The following is a 27576-nucleotide window of genomic DNA, read 5'->3' as shown; positions in this document are numbered from 1 at the left end:
CTTTTATTTTCCTTGTGCCTATCTTGCAGATTGTTTAGAATAGAAACTAGATCAGGGAGAGTCTTTTGGCGCCAGATTGTTTTAATCTGGTCTAAGTCCATTTATCAAAGTTAAAAATGAAGGAGCATCGCTGCGAAAGCTAGTGCACTTCCAGTTAAACCTGTTGGACTATAACCTGGTGTTGTGTGATTTTTAACTTTGTACACCCCAGTTCAACACCGGCATCTCCAATCCATTTATCAAGGCAGCCGTCATATATGAAAGTGAAGACTACAGATGCTGGAGATCAGAGTCGAAAAGTGTGACGTCTAAACAGCACAGCAGGTTAGGCAGCATCCAAGGAGCAGGACAATCAACGTTTCAGGCAGAAACCCTTGAAAAATTACATCTTCCAGATCTTTCTTCAATCTTCAAACACAGAGAAAATGGGAGGGCTTTCTATATACACCTGCGGGAGTCTAGTCCAGGTGTATTGGGTTCCTTGATACGAGAAAGCAAAGAGGTATTGAGAACCCGGGTGTGTCGGGATGGAGAAAAAGGCCGAACACAAATTAACGACTGTGTCAGAGAGGGAGATGGTTGAAATGCTAGTGAGAATGGTAACCAGATTTGGGACTACTAGATAGGTGGGAAAGACCGATTCATTAATTGCCTGGAGGTTCTGGACAAAGCGTCATTTGTCACTACCCAACTCCTGAATTGGCAGAATAGGCACATTGCAGGGGTTTTTAGTATATACAGTAATACTCTGATCAAGGAGAGACTTGATGATGGGATCAATTCCTTGTTCCGCAGCCTGAGAAAGAGGATACTAGGCTTTTACGGGAGTGGCACCACTGGCACTTTGAGGATGACTTTGAAAGCCGAGGCAGTCAATGTTTCCCCGACTTCAGTAGCATGGCTAGACTAAATTTGAGGCAGGACCTGGCTCAGGGGTTCCTCTACTTCTGATGGAGGAGGAAGACTGATGCATGTCCCCGTGAGACTGCTGCAGGATAGCAAGTCCCACTGTACACTAGCAGTCTCACGGGAACATGGGCCTGCAAGCTAGAACTCCTGGTAAAGCTAATGAAGGAATTGCAGGTCCCAGCCTTTATTTTGCGACATTCTAAAACCACTGATTTACCACACACAATTGGTGATATAATGGCCTTCCAATCTCAATCACTACTGTGGAGGTGTTAGCCTAGGCACAAGATCATTGTTATAAGACACCGGAGGGATCTGGGTTCATCACGACAGTCACGTGTAGGCGCCCAGAGCTTTGCTCCTGTGGATTGCCCACTGAGTTCGTTCATTCAGACATGTGGTCAAAGGGGAGGTGGCAGACTACATTTTGCATATGATATGCACCAGGAATTTCAGCAATTACAAAACAAATTAGTGAACGGTGCATTACCTACCAAACTATGAATCTGGGAAAAACAGAAAAAGTGCACCTCCCACCCAAATCGTACAGGGCCTTTCAAACATTTGCAAATTTTATTTTATCGATTTAAGGATGTACTTGTAATTATTGATGTATTCTCTAAATGGGTCAAAGGCTTTCCCTGTAGGAGAAAGATGCAACTACAATCGCTAAACATTTGTTAAAAGAAACTGTACCATGGTTTGGTATACCTGTGCAGCTATCAAGTGACAATGGGTCACATTTTCTGGAACCACTGTTAAAGAAATATACAAAGCTTTGCAGGCCAACCAGCATTCTTACTGCAGTTACCATCCACAGTCAGCTGGACCAGTAGAAATATATAATGGAATGTTGAAAAATAAACTTGCAAATCTGAGGGGGGAAACTGGCTTTAAGTGGATCAAAATTATACCTTTAGCCCTAATGATTATGCAATCAGCTACCAACAGAACAACAGGACTGTCACCATACAAGATTGTTATAGGACACCCCCTACCATTACCTTTCTCTGCACTGATCACTGTTAAACAAATGGACATCCATAAAATGGAGGGAACTATTTTAAATTACTGTATGTCACTAAACAAATGTATCTCGAGCTTCCATTAACAGGTAAAGTAAGTTCAAGTTGACACAGCTGGAACTGTGCCATAATTTGGAATCAGGAGAATTTGTGTGTGTGAAAGTGTTCAAGATAAAGAACAGCCTCCAACCAAGGTTCGAGGGGCCTTTCCAGATCCTGCTGACCACCACCACCAAAAGGAAAAGGACAGCCCACATGAATCCACGTCTCACACTGCAAGAAGGTTCACGACGGGTAAGACCCAATCTCATTGGCAACTGGAAATGGACAGTAGGACTAGGTTTCCTAATGACTTATTCTGGACCAGTATGGAAAATCCCATACCTAAACACTTTTCTGCATTTGCATTATGAATATGCTTTGCGTTCGGATCAATTAGCTGCTGGGTGTATCATATGGGCCTGACGCAATCAAGTGGAGGAATCCCCCCTCATACTCATTCCCTTTAACAAATCTGAAGTGACAGAATGGGACACTCACCAAAACAAATCCCTGCTGACTGGGGTTCGCATGGCAGACACATCTTCCATAGAGGAAGGGCTATATTGGGTAAATATCAGGGGCTCCCACGATATTTGGGAATCAGCAGGATACAGCCTTTCTGCCTTTGAAGGTTGGTATCAACCCCAATTTAATACCTCCCGTACCCCACTATTTGTCACCATCACTACACATCAAGGGTGGGGAAATTAGTGGGCTCTATTTGCCTCACCAGTTTCAAGCAGAGAGGTTGGTCTGCAGGTCAGAATAATTGTACCTAATATTTTAATGTCACACCCAACCCTAGGCCTCCCCTCCACATTTCACCACAGTTCTGACGAAGACTCATCTAGACTCAAAACATTAGCTTGCTCCCTCTCCATGGATGCTGTCTGACCCACTGTGACCTCCAGCATTAGTTGTTTTCAGTATAGATTCCAGTGTCTGCAGTAATTTCCTCCAACATTTTAAACAGACTGGAATTGTATTCTTTCGAGTAGAGGAGATTGAGAGGAGACATGTTTGAGATGTATAGAACAATGAAGGTATAGATTAGATAGGCAGAAACAAACTTTTCCCTGTGATGGAGAGATCAAAGACTAGGAGCATAGATTTAAGGTTAGGAGAAGAAGGTTTAAAGGAGATGTAAGGAATTTTTTTTCACCCATAGGGTTGTGAGAATCTGAAACTCACTACCATTAGAATTTGAAGTGTTCAGATGTGCACTTCTGATGTCAAGGCACAGAAGACTCTGAGCCAAGTGCTGGGATTAGAATAGAACATAGAACATTACAGCGCAGTATAGGCTCTTCAATCCTTGATGTTTGCGCCTGTAGAACCAATCTGAAGCCTACCTATCCTACACTATTCCATTTTCATCCATATGTTTTTCCAATGACCATTTAAATGCCCTTAAAGTTGGCAAGTCTACTACTGTTGCAGGCAGTCTGTTCCACACCCCTACTACTGAGTAAAGAAACTACCTCTGACATCTGTCCTATAGCTATCATCCCTCAATTTAAAGCTATGTCTCCTCATGCTCGCCATCATTACCAGAGGAAAAAGGCTCTCCCTGTCCACCTGTCTAACCCTCTGAATATCTTATATGTCTGAATTAAGTCACCTCTCAACTTTCTTCTCTAATGAAAACAGCCTCAACTGCCTCAGCCTTTCCTCATAGGACCTTCCCTCCATACTAGGCAAATCCTAGTAAATCTCCTCTGAACCCTTTCCAAAGCTTCCACATCCTTCCTACAATGCAATTACCAGAACTTTTCGCAATACTCCAAGTGCAGCTGCACCAGAGGTTTGGACAGCTGCAACATAGCCTCGTGGTTCCGAAACTCAATTCCTCTACCAATACAAGTTAACACACCATACGCCGTCTTAACAACCCAATCAAACTGGCTGACAACTTTCAGGGATCTACGTACATGGACACCAAGATCTCTCAGGGACAGACTGGAATTCCTCCCCACGAGGGGGTGGTGGTATTATAGTTAGATTGTTGTTTTCGACAGGCACAAACATGATGGGCTGATGGGCTTTTTTTTGATGTTACACATCCCTATGACTGACTTTATATAGACTACCAACTGTAAACTAAAAATTATTATTTTTACTTAGAAGATTATACACTGGAAATGCTCACCCACGTGCTAACTGTTTATCTCAGGGTATTCTGCTATCCTGCATCTCAACCAACGATCTAATGATTTTCTTGTATTGTCACTCTGAAGTTTTCCAGACTCAGCCTCCTCCTAAATAGAGTCATCTCCTGCAAGTTTGATGCTCTGCACTTCCCAAGGGTGCATGAAGACACTCTCTTTTATCTATTCCTAAGTAAAAGTGTCTCTTGCAGGTCCCATCCTCTCTGCTTTCCAAAGGTACAAGACCACTCCAAGTCTCAGGCTGTCTTCGAACTATTCCTGAGTACAGGTATCTCACAGGTGCAATCCTCTCAGTTCTGAAGGTTCTAACCCTCACCCTATGAACGACTCCGGAGGTAAAGATGTCTCTTACAGGTCCTGTCCTCTCTGCATCTGGAAAGATTATGCTGACCATCTCTGGCTCTTCTTTTTACCCAGGCCTATTATATTCTTCTCACGAACATTAATAAACTCATTTCTGCACTGAATTTCTTCTACAACATATCCATTTGTTCCTCAAGCTTGTGAGCATCTGCTTGGAGTTTTACTCCTAATAGTTTACAATGCTTCAAAGCATCTTATCATCGACAAATCCTAAAATTGTGCCCGATACAATAAGTTCTGAGTTATTAAAAATTGGGAAGAACAAAGGTTTGAACAATATATCCCGTAGAACTCCATTATAATTCTTCCCACAATCTGAAAAAGAACCATAAACTACTCGTCTCTCTCCTATCCCTCAGACAATTTTGAATCCATATTACTACTGCCCTTCTTATTACATGCACTATTACTTTGGTCACACATCGGTTTTGAGGCGCCATATCAAATGCCTTTTGGAAGTCTATTTACACATCAATAGCACAATCCTTATTAATTCTCTACGTTAATTCATCAAAGAACTCTAGCAATATTGTTAGGTGTGATTTTCCTTTTATTAACCTGCTTATGCTTTCCTTAATTAAACTTCAATTGCCCAAATGATTTCTTCATTTTGCCCAAATCATTGTTTCCAAAAGCTTCCCCACCAAAGTTACACTTAGTTGCTTAGTTTACTTTCAAAAGCTTTCTTTCAAAATTCCCTCCAACAATGTACCCACCACTGATGCTAGACTTCAAGTCCATAATTCACAGGCTTGCCCTTAAAGCCTTTCTTAAATAAAGACACAACATTAGCCACCCTCCAATCCTCCAGAACCTCACCTTTGTCATAGAGACATAGAGTCATAGAGATGTACAGCATGGAAACAAACCCTTCGGTCCAACCCGTCCATGCCGACCAGATATCCCAAACCAATCTAGTCCCACCTGCCAGCATGATACAAATATTTCTGTTCGGGGCCCCGAAATTTTCTCCCTAACTTCCCACAATGTCCTGCTTGATCAGCTCAGATCAGATTTATTCACCTTTGTGTTTTTTTAAGATCTCCAGCACGTCTTCTTCTGTAATGTGAAATGTTTTCAAGATAACAATAAGGAGGACAGTTGTAATATGGAGAGAACAGTATTTGTTTCTCCGAGTTCCCTAACTTCCGTTTCTTTCTCTATAGTAAAAACTAATATGCTATATTCATTTAGTATATCTCCACACCTGTAGTCCCACACAACGACAACCTCATTGATCGCCCTATTCTCTTCCTAGTTGCTCTTTTCCTCTTAATGTACCTGTAAAGTCTCTGAATTATCCTTAACTATATTTGCAAGGCTCTCTCATATACCCTTTTGGCCCTCCTGATTTCTCTCTTAAGAATGCTCCTACACCCATTATACTCTTCAAGATATTCACTTAATGCCAGTTGTCTATACCTGATATAGGACTCCTTATTCTTGATCAAAGCCTCAATATCTTCATTTATCCATTGTTCCCTACTCTTACCAGCTAACAGGAACATAATGCCTGTAAACCCTTGTTATCTTGCTTTTCAAAGAGTCTCATATGCCAGTCATCCCTTTACAGGTGAACAGTCTACTTCAATTAAGTCTTGAAAGTTCCTGTCTCATACCATCAAAATTTGCCTTACTCCAATTAACGACTTTAACTTCTATACAAGGCCTATTCTTTTCCATAACAATTTAAAAAATAATAGAATTATGATCACTGCCCCCAAAGTGCACCCCGTTTACACTCCGGTCACTTGCCCTGCCTTATTTCCCAACAGAAGTCAAGCTTTGCCCCTTCTCTAGTAGGTATATCTACATAATGATAAAGAAAACTTTCTTGAACACATTTAACAAATCCTTAACACTACAGCAGTCTCAGCCTAGTTTGGCAAATTACAATCCCTGACTATTACAACCTTATTATTTACATATTACAACCTTATTCTTACATATGTCTGTGATGTCTCTATATATTCGGTCCTCAATTTCCCTCTGACTGTATCGGAATGCATCTGAACTGATTCTGATTCCTTATCCATTTTAGCCTACTCAATACCTCCTCATTGAATTTAAACTCAAGCAGCTGAATTACCTCCTCTTTCACCATGAACTGGGCAGCACTCCTTCAGAACACCAAAAACAGAACAATACCTTCAAGTAAACTAAACTTCATATAAATTTATCGTCACCCTTTTAATTCTGTAAGTTACTCTCCTACTTTTAAAAACCCTTTTTTTGCCCACTTGTCATCGCTCGTGCAAAGAATTATGCATTTGAACCTCTTGATATCTCTGTTCAATATCTTTCTTTACAAGGTATGCTTGCAATTTTTGTTTTCATTTCAAATGTATTACCTCACACATATCCACATTTAAATTATATCTGTTCACTAATGTCCCCTCGCAAATGCACTTGTTCACAAATACACAGCAAGCTGGAAGATACATGAAGGCTGCACGCATATCACTTTCTTTTAGCAGCAATGCAGAAAGATGCAAGTGTGCCATAATGAACAACATCACACAACAAAATAAAAACTAGACAGACCTTGGAACCACTATATCTAACAATCTTCGTGATTTGCCAAAACGACCCTCTTGGTGTTGACAAGAAATTTTTAAATGTGTCTCGGCTATCGCTGTTCAATTAATTTATAAATGCTGAAATACATGAAATACACTACTGACCTCTTGGATATACAACACTAAAGGCTGAAAGGTGAATATCATCTTCCCTCCAGTATGATTCACTCTGCTATTGAATTTACACAAACTACTTAGGAAGGATTTTATTAAATAAGAGCGGGTGCAGAAAGGATTTACAAGGATCTTACAGGGACTGGAAGGTTTGAGTTAAAAGGATAGACTGGGACTTTTTTTCACTGGAGGTTGAGCAATGACCTAGAGGTTTATAAAATCATGAGGGGCATAGATAAGGTGAATAGCAAAGGCCTTTTCCCTCGAGTAGGGGAGCTCAAAACTAGAGGGCATATCTTTAAGGTAAGTGGAGAAAGATTTTAAAGGCACCTGAGGTGTGACCGTTTCAAACGGTGGTTCAAATGCGGAATAATCCTCCAGAAAAAGGGGTAAATGTAGGTATAGTTACATTTAAGATATTTGGACAGGTACATGAATAGGAAAGTTTCAGTGGGATACAGATCAAACACAGGCAAGTTAGTCGGCATAGACAAGTTGGACTGAAGGGTCTATTTCTGAGCTTTATGACTCAATGACTCCAAGATGTAGTTTACCTCTGAGAAGACTGAAATTTATCCTGAAACCACTCCACTCTTTCCCAAAATTCCACTAGATTTATACAATTTATTACTTGAATTTAGTATTCATAAATCTATTTCCTTTCTTGCAATTCTTCCCATTTTAGTATTGAACCTGCAGTTATTTCATGTCACTCAGGCCTTCTCTCTAAAAATGGAGAACAAATTATTCTCACACAGTGCCCTAAACTGTGTGAGAATAATTTGGTGGGCGGCACGGTGGCACAGTGGTTAGCACTGTTGCCTCACAGCGCCAGAGACCCGGGTTCAATTCCCGCCTCAGGCAACTGACTGTGTGGAGTTTGCACGTTCTCCCCGTGTCTGCGTGGGTTTCCTCCGGGTGCTCCGGTTTCCTCCCACAGTCCAAAAATGTGCAGGTCAGGTGAATTGGCCATGCTAAATTGCCCTTAGTGTTAGGTGCAGGGGTAAATGTAGGGGAATGGGTCTGGGTGGGTTGCGCTTCGGCGAGTCGGTGTGGACTTGTTGGGCCAAAGGGCCTGTTTCCACACTGTAAGTAATCTAATCTAATCTAAACATATAGTGATAGAAATTAAAGACACATACTCGTCATTTCCTTGATATCAGAGGATATATTACACTGCAGGATAAATTTACCTTTGGACAATGGCATGTTGGATATTACATGCTGGCATGTTGGTGTAAAGGGCAAAAGGTGATGGTTGAGGAAATGCATTGGCAGGAGTTAGCATTAAGTTGGTATAGAGACTCTGAGGGATCACAGGGCTGGGCTATCTCAGCATGAAAAGGTATGAGAGACTATGGGGTGGGGAGTCTAGCCATAGGACAGAGTAAGGGGTAAGAAAGGCCATTGCATGGGTGGCCCTGGATGCTAGAACACATTAATAAGGAAACAGGAGTAGGACAAGTCCAAAAATCAAAACAAAATTAAATATAACATGGATGTAAGAAAGGGAATTGTGTTTTACATTTTTATCAGAGCTCTTCAAAGACGTAACAACCAGGATGAAAGGAGGAAACAGATGTAACATGTAGTATTTGGAAAGAAATTTAAGATATAAAATTCATAAGATAGTGATTGAGATACTCAAATTGCATCAAAGGAGAAAAATGAGAACCTACCTCAGATATTGTTCAGCAGTTTTGTCTGATTAGCAGAATTTGACTACTTAAATTTGAATTTCAGAAGTGAAAGTATTGTCCAATGTACACATATATACCCCATATAACAGGTTTTAGATACTAAAATAACAAGTTAAACGAAATTTAGAATTTGTTGTGATTACAGAATGTACATGCAATTTTATCAAGTCACTTAACATTTAACTTCAACATGTTAACTGCTTAATTGCTCATGTGCAGAGTGCAGACAATGTGAAACACAATATCTTATCATTTCAGATGAAATGCAAACAGCACGAGAAATGGGCAGGGCACTGATCCAATAGTTTACAAGGCTTATTGAGTACAAACATTAATCTTATGCTACAATTCCTTGTGAGAAATGCTATAATTATCAATATAATAGTAACTATAAACTCTCACTTTCAGTTTGAAATTATCCCCCATGGCCCTTCATAGTCCCTATACCAATTTATTGCGCTCCTTCCAATGCTTGAAGTTCTGATTCTCCATCAGAAAAAAATCAGGGCTAGAAATATGGCTTCCAATTGCTGAATTTACTCTCTGACAACAAAATTGATCAACAATATCACCTTAGCCACCTTTGTCTCAATTGATCAGCTTCTCAAACCCTCATTTATTCATGCCTCTCGGAGTTCTGTTGGCCTTGCAATTTTTCAGAGCTGAAAATGTGTTGCTGGAAAAGCACAGGTCAGGCATGAGCCCTTGAAGAAGGGCTCATGCCCGAAACATCGATTCTCCTGCTCCTTGGATGCTGCCTGACCTGCCGCGCTTGTCCAGCAACACATTTTCAGCTCTGATCTCCAGCATCTGTAGTCCTCACTTTCTCCATGCAATTTTTCAAGTTGCTTCACATTTAACTTCAACATGTTAACTGTTTAACTGCTCGATGTGCATCAAAGATCTTCAATCCAGCTCTGGCTGGCCATTATCCCTTTATTCACTGACTTACATTTCCCCAACCCCAGAAACACATCAATTCTAAACTTTTTATCCTCATTTTCAAATCATTTTATGGCCTCACCTCTCTCTACACTTCAAACCAACAACTCAGGAGATCTCCAAGCTTTGAGTATTGCTCTCATTTTAATTGTTCCACCATTGAAGGTTATGCCATTAGCTGCCAAGGTCCTATGATCCTGAATTCCCTCTCTTAACCTCTCAGCTTTTCTGTATTTCCTCCAACAAAAACCTCCTTAATACCAGAAGTTTGACTAAACATTTCATCATCTGCAATAATATGTCTTTAAGTGGTTTGCTGTCAAAAGTTTATTTTTGACAAGTTATTTGGGATGTTTAATTTCTCAAAGTCAACATACAATTACTAAGATTAGAGTGGTGCTGGAAAACAGCAGGACAGGCAGCAACCAAGCAGCAGGAAAATCGACATTTCGGGTAAAAGCCCTTCATCAGGAATGACCTCATTCCTGATGAAGGGCTTTTGCCCAAATGTTGATTTTCCTGCTCCTCAGATACTGCCTGACCTGCTGTGCTTTTCCAGCACCACACTAATCTGGACTCTAATCTCCAGCATCTGCAGTACCCACTTCTGCCTATATAATTACTAATTGTATCTTATTTGATTGGCTAAGTCTCACAATCACAACATGTGCATTACCACTGCACCATTAGCACAAGTGTTTGCTACTTGTTTGAGACTTTAATATTTAGATCTATTTTATGTACCTGTACAACTTCAACTTGTTGTTACTTTAGTACCACAAAACAATTCATGAGCTATTCCTATACTCAAAACAATGTCAGCGTTTCCATTTCCTCCAGTGATTTAAACCGTTTTCAAACATGCACCTGAATTCTTCTCACTAACTTCCATTTCAAGAAGAAAATCCTCAAAATGGAGAAAACAAAATGGTAACAAATTTTAAAACCAGTTGAAAAGAAAAGTCAAAGATCACCACAATGTCAGCACTAAATACATAAAGTGAAAAATAGATTCTGACCACTTTGTCCTCCTGGAGCAAGAATCCAAGAAAGCAAGAAAGGTAAAAAGGGAAGGAAGACAAGGGGAAGAGAAACAAAAAAACATTATTCAGCATGGCATAAAATTGTTGCAAGCTATGTCAGAATAAGCACATATAAGTGACAGAATTCACAGGTTATAAAACACAGAAGTACAAACAACAATTCACATTAAAGATTTAAAGATAACATCCATAATGAAAATGTTGTGACATAATGAGTAACATAACAAAGCTGCCAGGTGCAACAAAGTCCAATATAAAAATTTTAACATTATTGATGGAAGTTTGCACAAAACTTTGTTCATAGTTCTACAAGATATATAGAAAAGTTGTTTACTACAATACAGTAGATTAATGCAACTTAACTATGGAACATCAAAGTATGACTTAACAGATCACAGAATAAAATTGCTATGCTGAAAAATCCTAAATTTATTTGAAAAGCAATATGACGACAATGTCCTGTATCATAATGTAATCATCTCTGCACCCCAATGGTTTTACAAAGTAATTTTCAATGAATAGTTATTAATAAGCTGCCTCAGGAATATCCTGAAGAAAGAAAGCAGCATTAATCCATAATTATTTAGCAGCACATCACTGAAACTTTTACCCTTAATTCGAAAGGAAAATTCTTTCCGCTTTTAGAGAATGCTAGTCAGTTTTTTTTTAAATATAGTGTTAATGTTACTGAAATAAAAATACAGAGACTCGGATAGGGCGGCACAGTAGCTCAGTGGTTAGCACTGTGCCTCACAGACACTTTGGGCAACTGTCTGTGTGGAGTTTGCACATTCTCCATGTGTCTGCGTGGGTTTCTTCCGGGTGCTCCGGTTTCCTCCCACAATCCAAAGATGTGCAGGTCAGGTGAATTGGCCATGCTAAATTGGCCATAGTGTTAGGTATATTAGTCAGGGGTAAATATAGGGTTGGGGAATGTGTCTGGGTGGGTTACTGTTCGGAGGATCGGTGTGGACTTGTTGGGCCGAAAGGCCTGTTTCCATAATGTAGGGAATCTAATCCACTTTAATGCTTTGGAGAGATATAAATGTAAATTTCATCATGGCATTGGGGAATTCAAATTCAGTCAATTAATGAAAGTGAAAATTAAAAGCTAGAATTAGTAATGGAGACAATGAAAACAACAGCTATCATTCAAAATTAACCGTATTCATTTATGTCTTTTTGAAGGAAACCTGCTGCCTTTATGTCAATCTGGCTCTACATGACTGCAGACTGATAGCAATCTAATTATTTATACCCAAGCAAGTCACTCAGTGTATCAAAATCTCTAGGGCACTGTATAACATGAATAAAAACTGGACAGACCAGCAAATATCAATCTTGGCATTTGATTTTGATACAAGCCAGTGACCTCTAAAGTCCTCTTCACCAAGATCTGGGTTCCTGTGCCAAAAGCAAAACCTCAGCACAATCATTCTTACAGAATCATCCCATTCACCATTCATGACAGAATGTCACAAACTTCTCAAATACCATATCCTCCCCACCAAGTGGTTGCACAGTGCAACACAACAGAATCACAAGATCTCTGTCCTCCAGCCCCGGCCACGTTTTATCTATGTCGAGAGTGTGTTGCTGGAAAAGGACAGCAGGTCAGACAACATCCAAGGAGCAGAAGACTCGACATTTCTGGCATAAGACCCTCATCAGGAATCCTCTGTTTCTCCACAGACGCTGCCAGATGTGCTGAGTTTCTCTAGCAATTTCAGGGTTTTTTTAAAAATCACAGCGAACAGATGAAAGGTACTGCTTTCACACAGAGGACATTCTCCACTGTACAACATTACACAATGGCCATGCTAGATAGAAGAGAATTAGAACACCGAGCAACTTAAAGTTGAGCTTCAATAAGCCACTGTGCCAATTAGCAACAGAAAAAATACACTTCACCGCCATCTGTAACTGTATGAACCAGCATATATCACACTCTACCATGGTCATGAAGTTAGGCAACCAATCCTGGTTCAATGAGGAGTGGAACAAAAGAAAGACTTGCATTTATATAACATGACCACCAGGCAAATAACAGTGTTCTATAACCACTGAGGTTCATTTGAAGTGAAGTCACTCTTGTTATACAAGACATACGACAGCCCAAATTTTCACATCTGAACAAATCAGAGCTTCGAAACTCTCGGTACAGCCATTGGCCTGTTTCACACATGACTGGACAAAAGAATAAAATGAGCATTTTATTCTTGTATTTATAACAAATTTCAAAATATGTTTAAAAGGATGAACCTTGTACCAAATCAATTGCTTGGAAAAGACGGATGTTTGCCAACTGGGTTACTTGCTTCAAGTAGTTCACAGTAATTTGAAATGCCGACATGCATATCAGTAAGGTTAAAACATTTTCAAGGATCTGATGAATATTTTATTGACGATGTTGTGATCATATGTCAAAACAGTACTTTAACACCATATGCAGACTCCATTTGCAGTCATAGAGACATAGAGATGTACAGCACGGAAATAGACCCTTTGGTCACTGAACAAGCAACTGAAGGACAACATTAATTTTCAACCACATTCCCAAATCACAAGTATGAAAATGGCAACTGCTTCTGCCATTAACCAAAACTTATTTAGCAATGTAGATATGTGCTCACATTATATCAACTTGGTGTGCTGTAATTATACATGATGCAATTATGAAATGCTTTGAAAGTGATTTAAGTATAAATGAACACTAATTAAAGGGCCTAAAAGGCTGCTCCAATTGTTTCTTCCAAAACAACGGAACGAGGACATGCCGCAACCCAAAGGACTAGCCACACTACCATACATCAGGAGCATTTCAGAACTGACAGCCAGACTACTGCGACCACTAGGACTTATAACAGCACACAAACCAACAGCCACCCTCAGACAACAACTCACCAGAACGAAGGACCCGATACCCAGCATGAGCAAAACTAATGTAGTGTACAAAATCCCATGCAAGGACTGCACAAAACACTATATAGGACAAACAGGAAGACAGCTAATGATCCGCATCCATGAACATCAACTAGCCACGAAACGCCACGACCAGCTATCCTTAGTAGCCACACATGCAGACGACAAGCAACATGAATTCGACTGGGACAGCACTACCATTATAGGGCAAGCCAAATAAAGAACAGCCAGGGAATTCCTAGAAGCATGGCACTCATCCACAAACTCCATCAACAAACACATCGACCTGGACCCAATATACCAGCCACTAAAGCGGACAGCTGAAACTGACAACCGGAAGCGGCAGGGACAGGCCACTATAAATGCCGGAGGAAACACCACAGAAGCACTTCACAGGAGGCTCCCAAGCACTGAGGATGTCACCTAGACAGGGGACGAAACGTTTCCAACAAAAATTTCCAGCTCAGCGAACAGAACCACAACAACGAGCACCCGAGCTACAAATCTTCACCCAAACTTTGAATATGGAGTAATCAATTTCCTGCATCCAGGACTGTTAAATAAAAAAATCAAAATAAAGAGCTGGTTTGAAACATCACAGTTAGTAGTAGCATGTTTCACAAAATTAAAATAAAATCTTGTCAAATGGTTTCAAAGTTTAATATTCACACAAGAAGGAGAAAGTGAGGTCTGCAGATGCTGGAGATCAAAGTTGAAACTTTATTGCTGGAACAGCACAGCAGGTCAGGCAGCATCCAGGGAACAGGAGATTCGACGTTTCGGGCACAGGCCCTTCTTCAGGAATGAGCAGAGAGTGTTCAGCAGGAGAAGATAAAAGGTAGGGAGGAGGGACTTGGAGGAGGGGAGTTGGAAATGTGATAGGTGGAAAGAGGTCAAGGTGAGGGTGATAGGTCGGAGTAGGATGGAGGCGGAGAGGTCAAGAAGAAGACTGCAGGTCAGGAAGGCGGTGCCGGGCTGGAGGGATCCGGCTGAGACAAGGTGGGGGGAGGGGGGATGAAGAAACTGGTGAAGTCCAAGTTCATCCCCTGGGGTTGGAGGGTTCCCAGTCGGAAGATAAGACGCTCCTCCTCCGACCGTCGGGTTGTTGTGGTTTGGCGGTGGATGAGTCCAATGACCTGCATATCCTCGGTGGAGTGGGAGGGGGAGTTGAAATGCTGTGCCACAGGTTGGTTGGGTTGGTTCGTCCGGGTGGCCCAGAGGTGCTCTCTGAATCGCTCCGCAAGTAGGCGGCCTGTCTCCCCAATATAGAGGAGGCCACACCGGCTGCAGCGGATGCAGTAGATGATGTGGGTGGAGGTGCAGGTGAATCTGTGGCGGATATGGAAGTTTCCCTTGGGGCCTTGGAGAGAAGTGAGGGGGGAGGTGTGGGCGCAAGTGTTGCACCTCCTGCGGTTGCAAGGAGGTGCAACACAAGAAGCCAATTGGGAGAAATATATCAGTGAAGGACAAAAAATGGAATTACCATAGACTTAGCATTTACTGCCTCAGATACACAGAATTCCAAATCTGTGGGTCATTCTCTCCCATTATTAAATTTGAAATGAATTATTACTGAATCCTTATACAATCTATTCTGCCAAATCTTGTAACAGTCATAATTCAATGGTAGCACCCTTACCTTTGAGACAAAAGGTTGGGGGATCAGATATTAAACTGTGAACATATAGCTTAGGCTGACATTTCAGTACAGCACTGTTGGAGGATCAAAAGTGTTTTCAGTTAATTCATGGAATGATATACACCTCTCAGTTGGATGTAAAAGAAGAAAATTTCATAGCACTATCACAACATCACATTTGATCTCCTATAGCAATTATTGAACTGTTAGTGAGACCCTATAATGTGAAAAGTTTGATATCACATTTCAGTAACACTTCAAAAGTACACAGTTGACTGTAAAAAATACTGGGCATTCTGATATCAATAAAGAAATGCATTTAAAATGCTAAAAGATAAGTTTCCACGGGACTTAAAGCACGGGCAGCATGGTGGCTCAGTGGTTAGAACTGCTGCCTCACAGCACCAGGGATCTGGGTTTGATTCTCGCAACTGTCTGTGTGGAGCTTGCACATTTTCCCTGTATCTGCGAGGTTTTCCTCCAGGGGCTCAGGTTACCTCCCAAGATGTGCAGGTTAGGTGAATTGACCATGCTAAATGCCCATATCTTCAGGGATGTGCAAGTTAGGTGCATTAGTCAGGGGTAAATGTAGAGAAATTGGGTAGGGGAACGCGTCGGTGTGGGTTACTCTTTAGAGGGTCAGTGTGGACTTGTTCGGCCGAGTGGTCTGTTTCCACACTGTGGGGATTTATGATTGCTATGATAAAATCAAGAGATATCAAAACAATGATCGAAACAAATTAATCACAAATGAATAAGGCATTCAGGAGAAACTGCTTTTCTCACATTTTGATGAGAATTTGGAACTTGCTAATTTACTCAGACTACTGTACCTATTAGGGGATCTTACTTCTATCTATAGATGCACTGAATAAATGACAGCCATCTCATACAGTCAATGTTCATTCAGTTGCAGCATAGTGAGTTTGTTAATCACTAACTGAAAAGGGCTCATGCATTCTCATGACCTGCTTGTGCACCTATCCCAATATACTCAATCCCACTATTTGTCTGTCTGCATTACAAAATTATCTACAACAGGAGGAAAAGCTTCTAGACTGGCAGGTGTGCGCCAAAAATTTGCATCATCACCAATTTTCAGTCAGTCATACAGATGACATGGGAGTACCACGACTATCCCTGCATCAAATGGACAGACAGGATTCTCACAGAAAGCCAGTGAGGATACCTCCAATCTGCTGCTGTCAGATATGACAACAGAATGAAGTAAGGAAGTGCACGTAATAATCAGCTTATTCTTTCTCTTTTCCAAACCAGGTACAAGCAGCCAGTTTAAAAAAAAGGAAGAAGCCTGATTCCCCAGCTCAGCAACACCTCCAGCTCTTTCACAACTAATCCAACCTCTTCTCCCAAACCGCAGAGAAGGAACCATCATGGTGCTCACCTGCACCCTCCTCCAGCACTGTTACATTCACCTGTGTGAGTGCACCTTTGAGAGTAGATTCAGGGTCACAATCTGATGAGTATTACAGTGATCCAGATCCATAGCTGATTATCCACGACCACCATCTGGGGAAGCGAATTCTACATTCTAAATGATTCTCTCAGAAAAATGTTCTTGTCATGTGCCTTAAAATGAAAGTCTCTAATTCACAAATTGTATTGACTAGGTTAGTTCCCTTTTGAAAGAGGAAACGTCCTCCCAAAATCTCGATTCAAACCCTTCAGGATCTTTTAAGTTTCAATAAGATCACTTTTCATTCTTCTAAATTTTTGTGTATTGGCTGAACTCAGTGATTTCAACCAATATGGCATGACAAGGGAAGAGTTGTCCTGTAAAATCTTCAGGAAGCAGGACCACTTTACCTAAGTATTAAGGCTGCATCTATGCTTCTGATCTTCTCTGGAGCCTCAGTGCTTTTTATTGAAGGTAATATCCACTGACACCAGGCAGGACTAACTTATTCATTTTCTTTGTAAAATAAGCCCTTAGCCCACAAATGAGTTCAGCCTACTTTCTCTGAACTGCTTTCAAATAATATCAAAACTACATATAGTACTCCAGATATTGTCTCATCAACACACAGTACAATTGTTTAAAAAATACTTCCTTTATATTTCATTTACCTTGCTAATTACTATAACTACTCACTAACCTTCTGCTATTCATGTACCAGGACCCCTGGGCCCCTTTGTACCAGCAAATTCTGCATTCTCTACCCATTTAAATACATTACTGCTTTTCTATTACACCCGCCAAAGTGATCAAGTTCACATATACCCATGTTATACTCCATCCAGAAAATTTTGGCCACTCACTAAACAGTCTACACTTTGAACATACTCCCACATGAAAACTTACTTTCCGATCTGTCCTGGTGTCAATGGCAAATTTAGCAACCATACATTCAGTCCCTTCACCAGAATCATTGGTAGAGATTGTAAATACTTGAGGACCTGCACTGATCCCTATGCCAGTCTCCTTGTCACAGCTTTCAAGCCTGTAAAAGATACATTTAAACCAATCCATTATCAAAGGTGCTAACACCAGCTTCTCTCCACGCCCTCATCCCACACCATGTGCTCTTACCTTATGTGGCATCTTATCAAATGCCTTTGGAATTTCAAGTGCACAGTACACACCAGTTTTACTCTATCCACCATGAATATTTCTTAATCAAAATACTCTGATTGATTAAACCCAACTTTCTGCTGTCTCTGCCTAATCACATTTTGATTTTTTAAGTACCCTCCTGCAACCTCCTTTCAGAAGTATGGTATCTTCTTATCACAGATATTCAGCAAACTAAATTATAGCTACCTGCTTTCTGGCTTCCTCCTTTCTTCGATAAATGTGTTACATTTTCCAATCTCCTGAGATACTTCCAAAAGATGGCAAATTTTGGAAGGTTATAGCCTATGCATTGACCATCTGTGCTGCTACTTCCTTTCAGGCCGAAGGAGCATAGGCTATCTGATCCTAGGGACCTGGCAACCTTTAGGTCTAACAGCCTTCTTAGCACCTTTGCCCATAAGATGGCGATTGTTTTAGGTTCATCCCTCCCGATCACGTTGTCATTTAGAATCATCTTTGAGAATTAGTTTTTGTCTTCGATCTGAAGGCAGACACAAAAGTACCTGTTCGAAGCCTCTGCCTTTATTTTCCACTATGAATCTTCTTGACTCACTCTCCAGAGAATCAAAGTTCACTTTAGTTATTTTTTTCCTATTCAAATACTTTTAGAAATTCTTATTTTTTTTATATTACCGGCCATCTTTCTCTCTCACTCTGCTATGCAACTTTTCAGTCATTCTTTGCCCCTTTTTGAAGTCTGCCTAACCTATCACTAATCTTTGCTGATTTGTATAGTATGTTTTTTTTAATTTAGTATATCCTTATCCTCTTTATTCAACCACAGATAATACTTATTTGCCAAAGTGCCTTAAATTTTCACAGGGATAAATCTTGGCTGAGAGATATTAAATATCTGTTTAAATGAGTGTCACTATAATTCTGCCATCCTACTTTTAAACTTATTTCCTCACTTGCCTTAGCCAGCACTGCCTTCATGCACCCATAGTTACCTTCAAATACTAGTCATGGACCAACACCTCTTAATCTCTTTTTAAACTGAACATGTAGTTATGTTGTCATCTGTCAACTAAAGGGTCCTTGATCATATGGTGTTCAATTAATTCTGTCTCATTACACATTTCAAAGTCCAGGACAATCTTTTCTCTCATTAACTCGAGAAGACAAAGCTCGAAGAAACTGCTGTGAAGGCACTCCAGGAACTCACTTTCCAGGCTACTTTTACCAATCTGATTCGCCCAATCTATATACAGATTAAAATCACCTTTGATTATTGACACGCATCTCTTTCATGTCCCATTTATTTTTTCCCTGTGCGCTCTGTTCTGTAGTTTAATTACTGTTAGGGTGCCTATAAACAATTTCCACAAGGGATGTAATAACTTAATTAAGTACCTCTATCCAAACTGATGCCTCATTTTAATCTTTCAAGTTAAAGTCATCTCTCAATAATGACCTAATGCCATCCTTAATTAACCAAACTACCTTATCACTTTTCCTTAGCATCCTGTTATTCAGCACCCTTCAAAGTATAGAACACAACCTTAGCACTATCTTTCAATGATGTCTCTGTAATGCCCATCCGGTTGATACATACTTATCTGTGTCTAGAATACATTTATTTTTAAGCTACAAATGCAACCTTGAGTCAAATACAGGGCCTTAAATTTATTTTTAAAAAACATTTTTACAATTTGTGGCCCTTTCTGCTCGTCACTCTTTCATTTCTATGTTCTGTCCCTTCCGGTCAACCTCGGGTAACTCATAACCTGCTTCCTGCTTATTGACCTGCTTTCTACTTTCACTTTGCCCTTTATTTCACCATATCTACCCTCACTTGATCCCCACACATTATTACAGGCCATTTATATATAAATTTGACCTCTTAACATCAATTAATGTTTCTACATTATTAGGATCCCCCCGCCCTCACAGTTTCTGATCCACTGGGGCTAGCTATGCGGAGCTCAGCAACATCCCTGTTCTTTCCATCCAGATCCGCTGAACATTAGCTGCTGCTGATCAAATAAATCCATTGGATTATAGCCTTCTGATGTTCACCGCCCCAATCCAACACCAGCACCTCCATATCACAAGAGGTGGTGGTAGCAGTCTGGCTCCTGCTTAACATCTTCCACTTGCACCCACCCTTCCGCTCAACTCATTTTTATCCTTCGCCTTCTTTTCCACAATGCCTATAGTCAAGTAAATTCCATCCAAATCCGCTGGACATTAGCTGCTGCTGATCTTGGCAACCACACCACCATCAGCTCTGAATTATCAGATACTGGCCAATGTTGAGCTAGACATATTACTATCTTTCCTCTTCACCCACCTCTGCCCTCCTTTCTCTCAGAGTGTTGACAGTCTTTGGAATTCTTTTCTTTAAAAGGCGATGGATGCAGAATCTTTAAATTTTTAAGGCAGAGGTAGATGGATTCTTAAGTATAAGGAGGATGCAAGACTACTGTGGGTTTGCAGGAATGTAGAGGTGAAGCAAGTATCAAATCTGCTATGATCTAATTGAATGGCACAGCAGGCTTAAAGGGCCAAGGGGCCTTCTCTTGTTCCTTGTTGGTAACCTCCCCACAAGGGCTAGCAAATGATTCACCCCAGAATGTTGGTGCCCAGGTTGGCAGTGCAGCAGTATTTTAAGCCAGTGAAAAATTGAGTGCCAATGAATGCAAGCAAGAATCATGGAATAGGATCTCACCTAACATTTTCAAGTGACTGTAAAATTCTGACTATCTAAATGCATGTTTCTATTCTCACAAGAAAGTAAGCAGAAATAGAAACACAACATGCTGGAAATATTAAGAAGCTCTGGTAGGATCTTTAAAAGACAGAAATAGAGCTGTTGTTTCAGAAAAATTACTTTCTTCTAAAGTTTGAGAAATGTAATCTTTCAGAGGGTGGTAATTACTCAATCCCAGAGGCCTATGGATGTTTAATCATTGGGTACATTCAAGACTGGAAATAAAGAGTTGTGAAAATCAGACATTTGATCCTATGAAACAATCCTGGTCTTATTGAGCAGCAAGCTTGAGGGTGCTTCTAACCTCCTCCTTTTCCAAGTTGTTATGCCTTAATTATTAAAATAAACCAGATATCATGTTAAACTCTCCCTCAAGAGGGGATTTTCCCTGCTGTGAATGCATTCAAAGTTAAAATTAGGGCCATTGGACCTATTTTAAAGTCATGTTCTCCATGCAGCATTTCAGAAAAACCTGAAAACAGTTGGGGAAGTAGAACAAAAGTTAAGAGTAAACCAAAACCATTTTCTTTGGTCATGGCTTAAACACAAAAAGTATTGTCCTAGAATTTATAGCAACATGAGGAGAAATATTCGTTTCTGTACCTTATTCATTTAAGTGAAAGGTCTTGCTAATTCAACTTGACATTTTCATATTTTGTAGGCATTGACATTTTCCATATTCCACAGATAGTTCCATCATGGTCAAAGTATCAATATACCATTGATAAGTTGGAAGGTACTCAATTATGACTTTCATTCACTTGACCCCTTCTCGATGCAAAAAAGCTAAAGCTTTCAAAATACCAAAAGAGTGAACTTCAACTTTGGTACCTGATACAAAATAGTGTTCAAAGTCAGAAATCACACAACACCAGGTTATAGTCCTACAGGTTTATTTGAAATCACAAGTTTTTGAAGTACTTCACCTGATGAAGGAGCAGCGATCCAAAAGCTTGTGATTTCAAATAAGTTTGTTGGACTCTAACCTTCTGACTTTCTCCACTCCAGTCCAACACCAGCACCTCCATATCACAAAATGGTGGTGGTAGCAGACTCGCTCCCTGCTTAACACACCTCCCACTTACACCCAACCCTCCGCTCAACTGAATTTCATCCTTCGCCTTGTTTCCCAAAATGTCTACAGTCAAGTAAATTTTAGAAGACGATTTTGCATAAATTAGAAATTAGAGCATCTAAACAAATATTTGCATTTGTAATAAGATAGAAAAATGTACTCTTTCGACTTTTATAGCTAGACAGTGCTTCCTATTTTGTCTGCACCAAGCACCATCATGTTTCATACAAGACTTAAACAAGTGAACGTACAGCCTTAGGTAGTGTTGTAGAACAGAATCCTAGGGGTTCAAGTACATAGTTCTTTGAAATTTGCATCATATATAAATAAGGTGGTTAAGAAGGCATTTAGCAGGCCTATCTTCACTGCTCAGAACTTTCAGTATAGGAGTTAGGATGTCATGTTGGGACTGTGCAGAGTTACTGAAGCCATTTCTGGAATACTGCGTCCAGTTCTAGTCACATTGTTATAGGAAGGATGTTATTAAGCTGGAGGAGATTCAGAAGAGATTTTCAGCACATTGCCGGGAATGGAGAGTTTGAGTTATAAGGAGAGGCTGGATAGGTGGGACTTTCTTCACTGGAGTGGAAGAGGTTAAGAGATGACCTTATAGAGGTTTATAAGATCCTGAGGATTATACATAAGGTGAATAGCAGGTATCTGCTGAATCTGACTCCACTGCACAGAATGTAGCATTAAATAAGCAAAGTTCATTAGACAGATTAGAGCAAAGACTGATCCAAGAAATGACCATCTCAAACTGATACAATGTTTTTTTTTAAAATAGAACACTCCCTCATGGGAGAGTCGAGGACCACGAAATCCCCCCTCGGGTGGGGGATTTCAAGAGTAGGTGGCATATTTTAAGGTGAGAGGAGAAAGTTTTAAAAAGGAATTAAAGGGCGACTTTTTTTAAGAAAATGCAGAGTGGTTTGTCTGTGGAATGAACTTCCAGAGGAATTGGTGGATGCAAGTACAGTTACCATATTTCAAAGATATTTGAGTAAGTACATGGATAGCAAAGATTTCGAGGGATATGGGCCAAACACAGGCTGATGGAACTAATTTAGACTGGAATTATTGTGAGCATGGACTGGTTAGACCAAAGGGTCTGTTTCCATGCTGTATGACTCTGTCAGGTATAGCAGGGGCTTGGTCCAGAGTGAAACATATTTGATTTGTGTTTCATCAATATAAGGATTTCAAATTACAATCTGTACTCTCCAACACTTTAGTGGCTACATAATGAAGTTAGACAATAGGACCATAAGAAATAAGAACAGGAATATGCCATTTGGCACCTCAAGCTTGCTGCCCCATTCACAAGGATTGAGGTTGTTCTGATACTCCTCACATCCACTTTCCTACCATTTCTCCACAATTCTCGAAATCCCTATTGACCAAGAATCCATCTATCTCAGCATTAAAAATACACAGGACTCTTCCCACAACACTTGTGCAAGGAGTTCCAACGATACTCAACCCTCGAAGAGAAGATATTCATCCTCAGTCTTAAATTAGGAACCATTTATTCTGAGCCTCTGCCCCCTTGGTCCTAGATTCTCCTATGAGCGAGTTTTCTATAACAGAACATCAGAGTGGTTTGAGATGGTTAGTTCTCATATCAGTCTTTGTTCTGATCTACCAAATGAAACTTGCTTACTTAATGCTATTTTCTGTGCAGTGGAACCAGATTCAGCAGGAAGTGCAAAGGTATCCAAATTCACTCTTGCAGAGTCCTTTACCTCATCATGCCACATTCATTTGAACTCAAGTATCGAAGAGTCATGACCTATCTTACACAAATTCTGTTCAGTTAGTCACAATGCTAATTTAAATACAGAGTTGATGTTCTTTTATTCATTGTACTAAATGAGATATGTTGCTTTGGTGTCATCCTGATGGATTGTGCAATTTAAAATGAAATTACTCTGGATGTTTTTCAAAGTATTATTAGAATGAATACAAGTAGCTCAAGTACTTGGGCACTTTGATCACCTGCATAATTTGTGTTTGACATCAAGGTACATGGCTGCTTGAAGGCAGTGTGTAGCTGCATTGAACTCTTATTAAATATGCAGAATTGTCATTTGTAACAATTTTTCCACTATTTAGAAATGGTTCCATGGGTTCAAAATATTGTTTTTGAAATGAATAGATAATCAGACAAATGCATGTGGCACTCAAACAGCCAAGAGAGAAACTGAAAACAGGAACAAAACTAGAATTTCTTGTGTGTTGCTCTTTTTTTTTTCTTACTTTAATCTATTTACCTTCTGTGGAGAGCGAGTTTGTACATTACGGATATAACCGGTGCAGAGGAGAGTGAGGCCAGCACAGTGGAGCAAAGCCTCCGTGGGGACAGTGAGCCCAACTTGACTGAGAGCAACATCCCCCAGCATCTGTAGCAGCAGCAAGAATAGGTAGACCTAGTCCGCAGCAGCAAGAGCAGGGAGTCCAGGTTAAGTTCAGCGCGGACTGGAGGCAAGGTTCAGGGACAAAGCATGGCTCAGTCTGGAGGTGAGGCCTAGCTCAGTCTGCTGGAGAGACTGGATTCTGGATTAGTGGTGCTGGAAGAGCACAGCAGTTCAGGTAGCATCCGAGGAGTAGTAAAATCGACGTTTCGGGCAAAAGGCCTTCATCAGGAGTACAGGCATAGAGCCTGAAGGGCGGAGAGATAAGCTAGAGGATGGTGGGGGTGGGGAGAAAGTAACATAGAGTACAACAGGTGAGTGGGGGAGGGGATGAAGGTGATAGGTCAGGGAGGAGAGTGGAGTGGATAGGTGGAAAAGATGATAGGCAGGTAGGACAAGTCATGGGGACAGTGCTGAGCTGGAAGTTTGGAACTAGAGTGAGGTGGGGGAAGGGGAAATGAGGAAATTGTTGAAGTCCCCATTGATGCCCTGGGGTTGAAGTGTTCCGAGACGGAAGATGAGGCATTCTTCCTCCAGGCGTCTGATGGTGAGGGAGCAGCGGTGAAGGAGACCCAGGGCCTCCATGTCCTTGGCAGAGTGGGAGGGGGAGTTGAAATGTTGGGCCACAGGGCGGTGTGGTTGATTGGTGCGGGTGTCTGTGGTGTAAAATTATGTCCCAATACATGTGTGAATCATAATGTAACACATGTATTGGGCCAAGCAGTGGAATGTGGTGAAACGGTTAAAAATTATGTCCCAATACATGTGTGAATCTAACCGGAATGGAGGTGTTGCTTAGTCCCGTGTGAATCTTATTACACACCTCCCCGTGTGAATCTTCTTATCTGTATGTAACCAGAATGGAATGTGTTTTTTAGCCTTGCTCTGCTGTTCACATGAATGTTTATATCTGGAAAAGAGTATATCAGCTGGAAAAGTCTCCAGTTCGGTGAGTCTGCTCCGGGGTTACGTTTAACCGCCGAGCGTGGGTTGTTGGCAACCGCTCTACGAGAACTGACGGCTCCCAGTTCCGGTAACATGTAGAGTGAGTATAAGCCAGACCCGGGAGTCTGCTCCGGGGTTACGTTTAACCGCCGAGCGTGGGTTGTTGGCAACCGCTCTACGAGAACTGACGGCTCCCAGTTCCGGTAACATGTAGAGTGAGTATAAGCCAGACCCGTTGTAAGTATGAGACCTGGTTGTGGCGACGCTGCGGGGAATAAAATGCTCATATTCTAGCAGACTCGCCTCTTGGTCGTTTGTTCTGTGTCAGACTACTCTCCTACGAACCTGACCTTGAGAATTTTTTAAAACAGTGTCCCAGAGATGTTCCCTAAAGCGCTCTGCTACGAGGTGTCCAGTCTCCCCAATGTAGAGGAGACCGCATTGGGAGCAATGGATACAATAAATGATATTGCTGGATGTGCAGGTAAAACTTTAATGGATGTGGAAGGCTCCTTTAGGGCCTTGGATGGAGGTGAGGGAGGAGGTGTGGGCACAGGTTTTACAATTCCTGCGGTGGCAGAGGAAGGTGCCAGGATGGGAGGGTGGGTTGTAGGGGGGCGTGGACCTGACCAGGTAGTCACGGAGGGAACGGTCTTTGCAGAAGGCAGAAAGGGTTGGGAAGGGAAATATATCCCTGGTGGTGGGGTCTTTTTGGAGGTGGCGGAAATGTTGGCGGATGATTTGGTTTTTACCTGCTTGAGAGACTGTAATGCTGAACCTTTTCTCAATTATTCCTAAGATCTAGGCAGCTTTTTTTAATGTAAGATGGCACTTTAACTGGAGACTTTGTAAACTGTTCACTGTACTCATGAGAGTACGTGACAATAAAGAGGTGGTACGGTGGCTCAGCGGTTAGCACTGCTGCCTCACAGCACCAGGGTCCCAGGTTCGATTCCAGCCTCTGGCAACTGTCTGCGTGTCTGCATGGGTTTCCTCCAGGTGCTCCAGTTTCCTCCCACAGTCCAAAGATGTGTAGGTCAGGTGAATTGGCCCATAGTGTTAGGTGCATCATTCAGAGGGAAATGGGTTTGGGTGGGTTGCTGTTCGGACGGTCGATGTGGACTAGTTGTGCCGAAGGGCCTGTTTCCAAACTGTAGGGAATCTAATAAACCTAATTTTAATAGAGCAATGCTGTAAACAACTCAGGAGAACCAGTTTGCAAAATTATCCTTTAAAGTCAGAAAGTATATTTGAAAAATGTGTAACCTGTAATTTCCAACTGCTATATTACACTTCTGATCCCAAATTTAGCAGAAAGTAACATCATGACAAAATAGTGGCTGGGTCACTAAAGATCCTACTCAGTCCAATCCACACAGATATCTCAGGTGAACTATTAACAGATGTGTAGGACCAAGGTACCCATCCGCTTTTCTGGGGGATGGGTACATAATAAGAGAACACCATAGGAAAAGATCAATAATATATTTTGCAAATATAGTTCAGTGAGTTACTCAGCCATTATGATTAAACAAACCCAAGTATAGTGCAAGGTGGAAAATTAAGTCCACAAATCTCTTAACATTGTATCAAGCCCGGAATGATCAAAAATGTAAACGTCTGATTTGGACAAATTGGGTAGTAAAGTTACACCTGATAAATAAGATTAGTTAAACATATTCAGGATAAAAATGAAACGAAGGACACCATTAATCCAAAAAAAAATCGAGGTCGCCATGTGTAGTGACATTGTACACTTTTCATTGTACTTCTGTACCTGAGTGCGTAACAATTAAATCTAAATTAAATCAAATCAATGTTAATCAATTACAGCTTTACAGTTATTACTGACTGAAGTGAAAGGCAACGTACCTTATTGGATCGCAGTGACACCCGTCCTCCACAACGAGCACAGAATTTTGTTTGGCAGTATGAACAGATGTGACCACAGCCATCGGCAAACTTGGTTTTGTGACAGATTCCACAGGTGGGTGCATCACTCTTCTGTTCCTGTTGTTGCTGTGCTTCATCACCCATCTTCTTTACCTGGTCCTTATACATTTCGAACTGCTGGTGCAATTTCCTACAGATATCAAAAAGGGCAAAAAGTCATTTCATGGAAGGGAAATTAAATTCTGTTCCTCTACAATTATTTTCTCATCGTTCCAATGGTTTGCTGGAAGTTAGCAGTATTCTGAAGTTCCAATTTTGAAGTTGCACCTGCTTGTCTGTCCCCTGTTAGAAAAACTGACAAGATCCCTCTAGGGTTGTGGTCAAGACACAATTCAATAACCACCAAGTTATCAGACACACTTGAAAATGATGCATGTGTCACAGTCAGAGTCAGTGCAATATTTTGTCAATTTAGTTGAATAGAGCAATACTGA

At 40.9% G+C, this 27576-nt stretch overlaps 1 protein-coding gene across 41 annotated transcripts in view; it reads right to left on the bottom strand.

Moving 5' to 3' along the window:
- Window positions 1–27576, bottom strand: part of rims2a (regulating synaptic membrane exocytosis 2a) — a 1173408-nt gene that overhangs the window by 826097 nt on the left and 319735 nt on the right. For all 41 annotated transcript variants that reach the window (XM_087986344.1, XM_087986315.1, XM_087986332.1 and 38 more), the window contains one exon: window positions 27062–27272. In XM_087986344.1, coding sequence (XP_087842470.1) covers window positions 27062–27272 — 211 coding nt within the window. The remainder of the gene's footprint in view (window positions 1–27061; window positions 27273–27576) is intronic.

Source organism: Chiloscyllium plagiosum, unplaced genomic scaffold (assembly GCF_037043375.1).
Source record: "Chiloscyllium plagiosum isolate Xiang-an unplaced genomic scaffold, Cpla_swu_hap1 HiC_scaffold_4, whole genome shotgun sequence".
NCBI classification, from domain to species: Eukaryota; Metazoa; Chordata; class Chondrichthyes; order Orectolobiformes; family Hemiscylliidae; genus Chiloscyllium; species Chiloscyllium plagiosum.
This window is presented reverse-complemented; position numbering and strand designations above follow the sequence as displayed.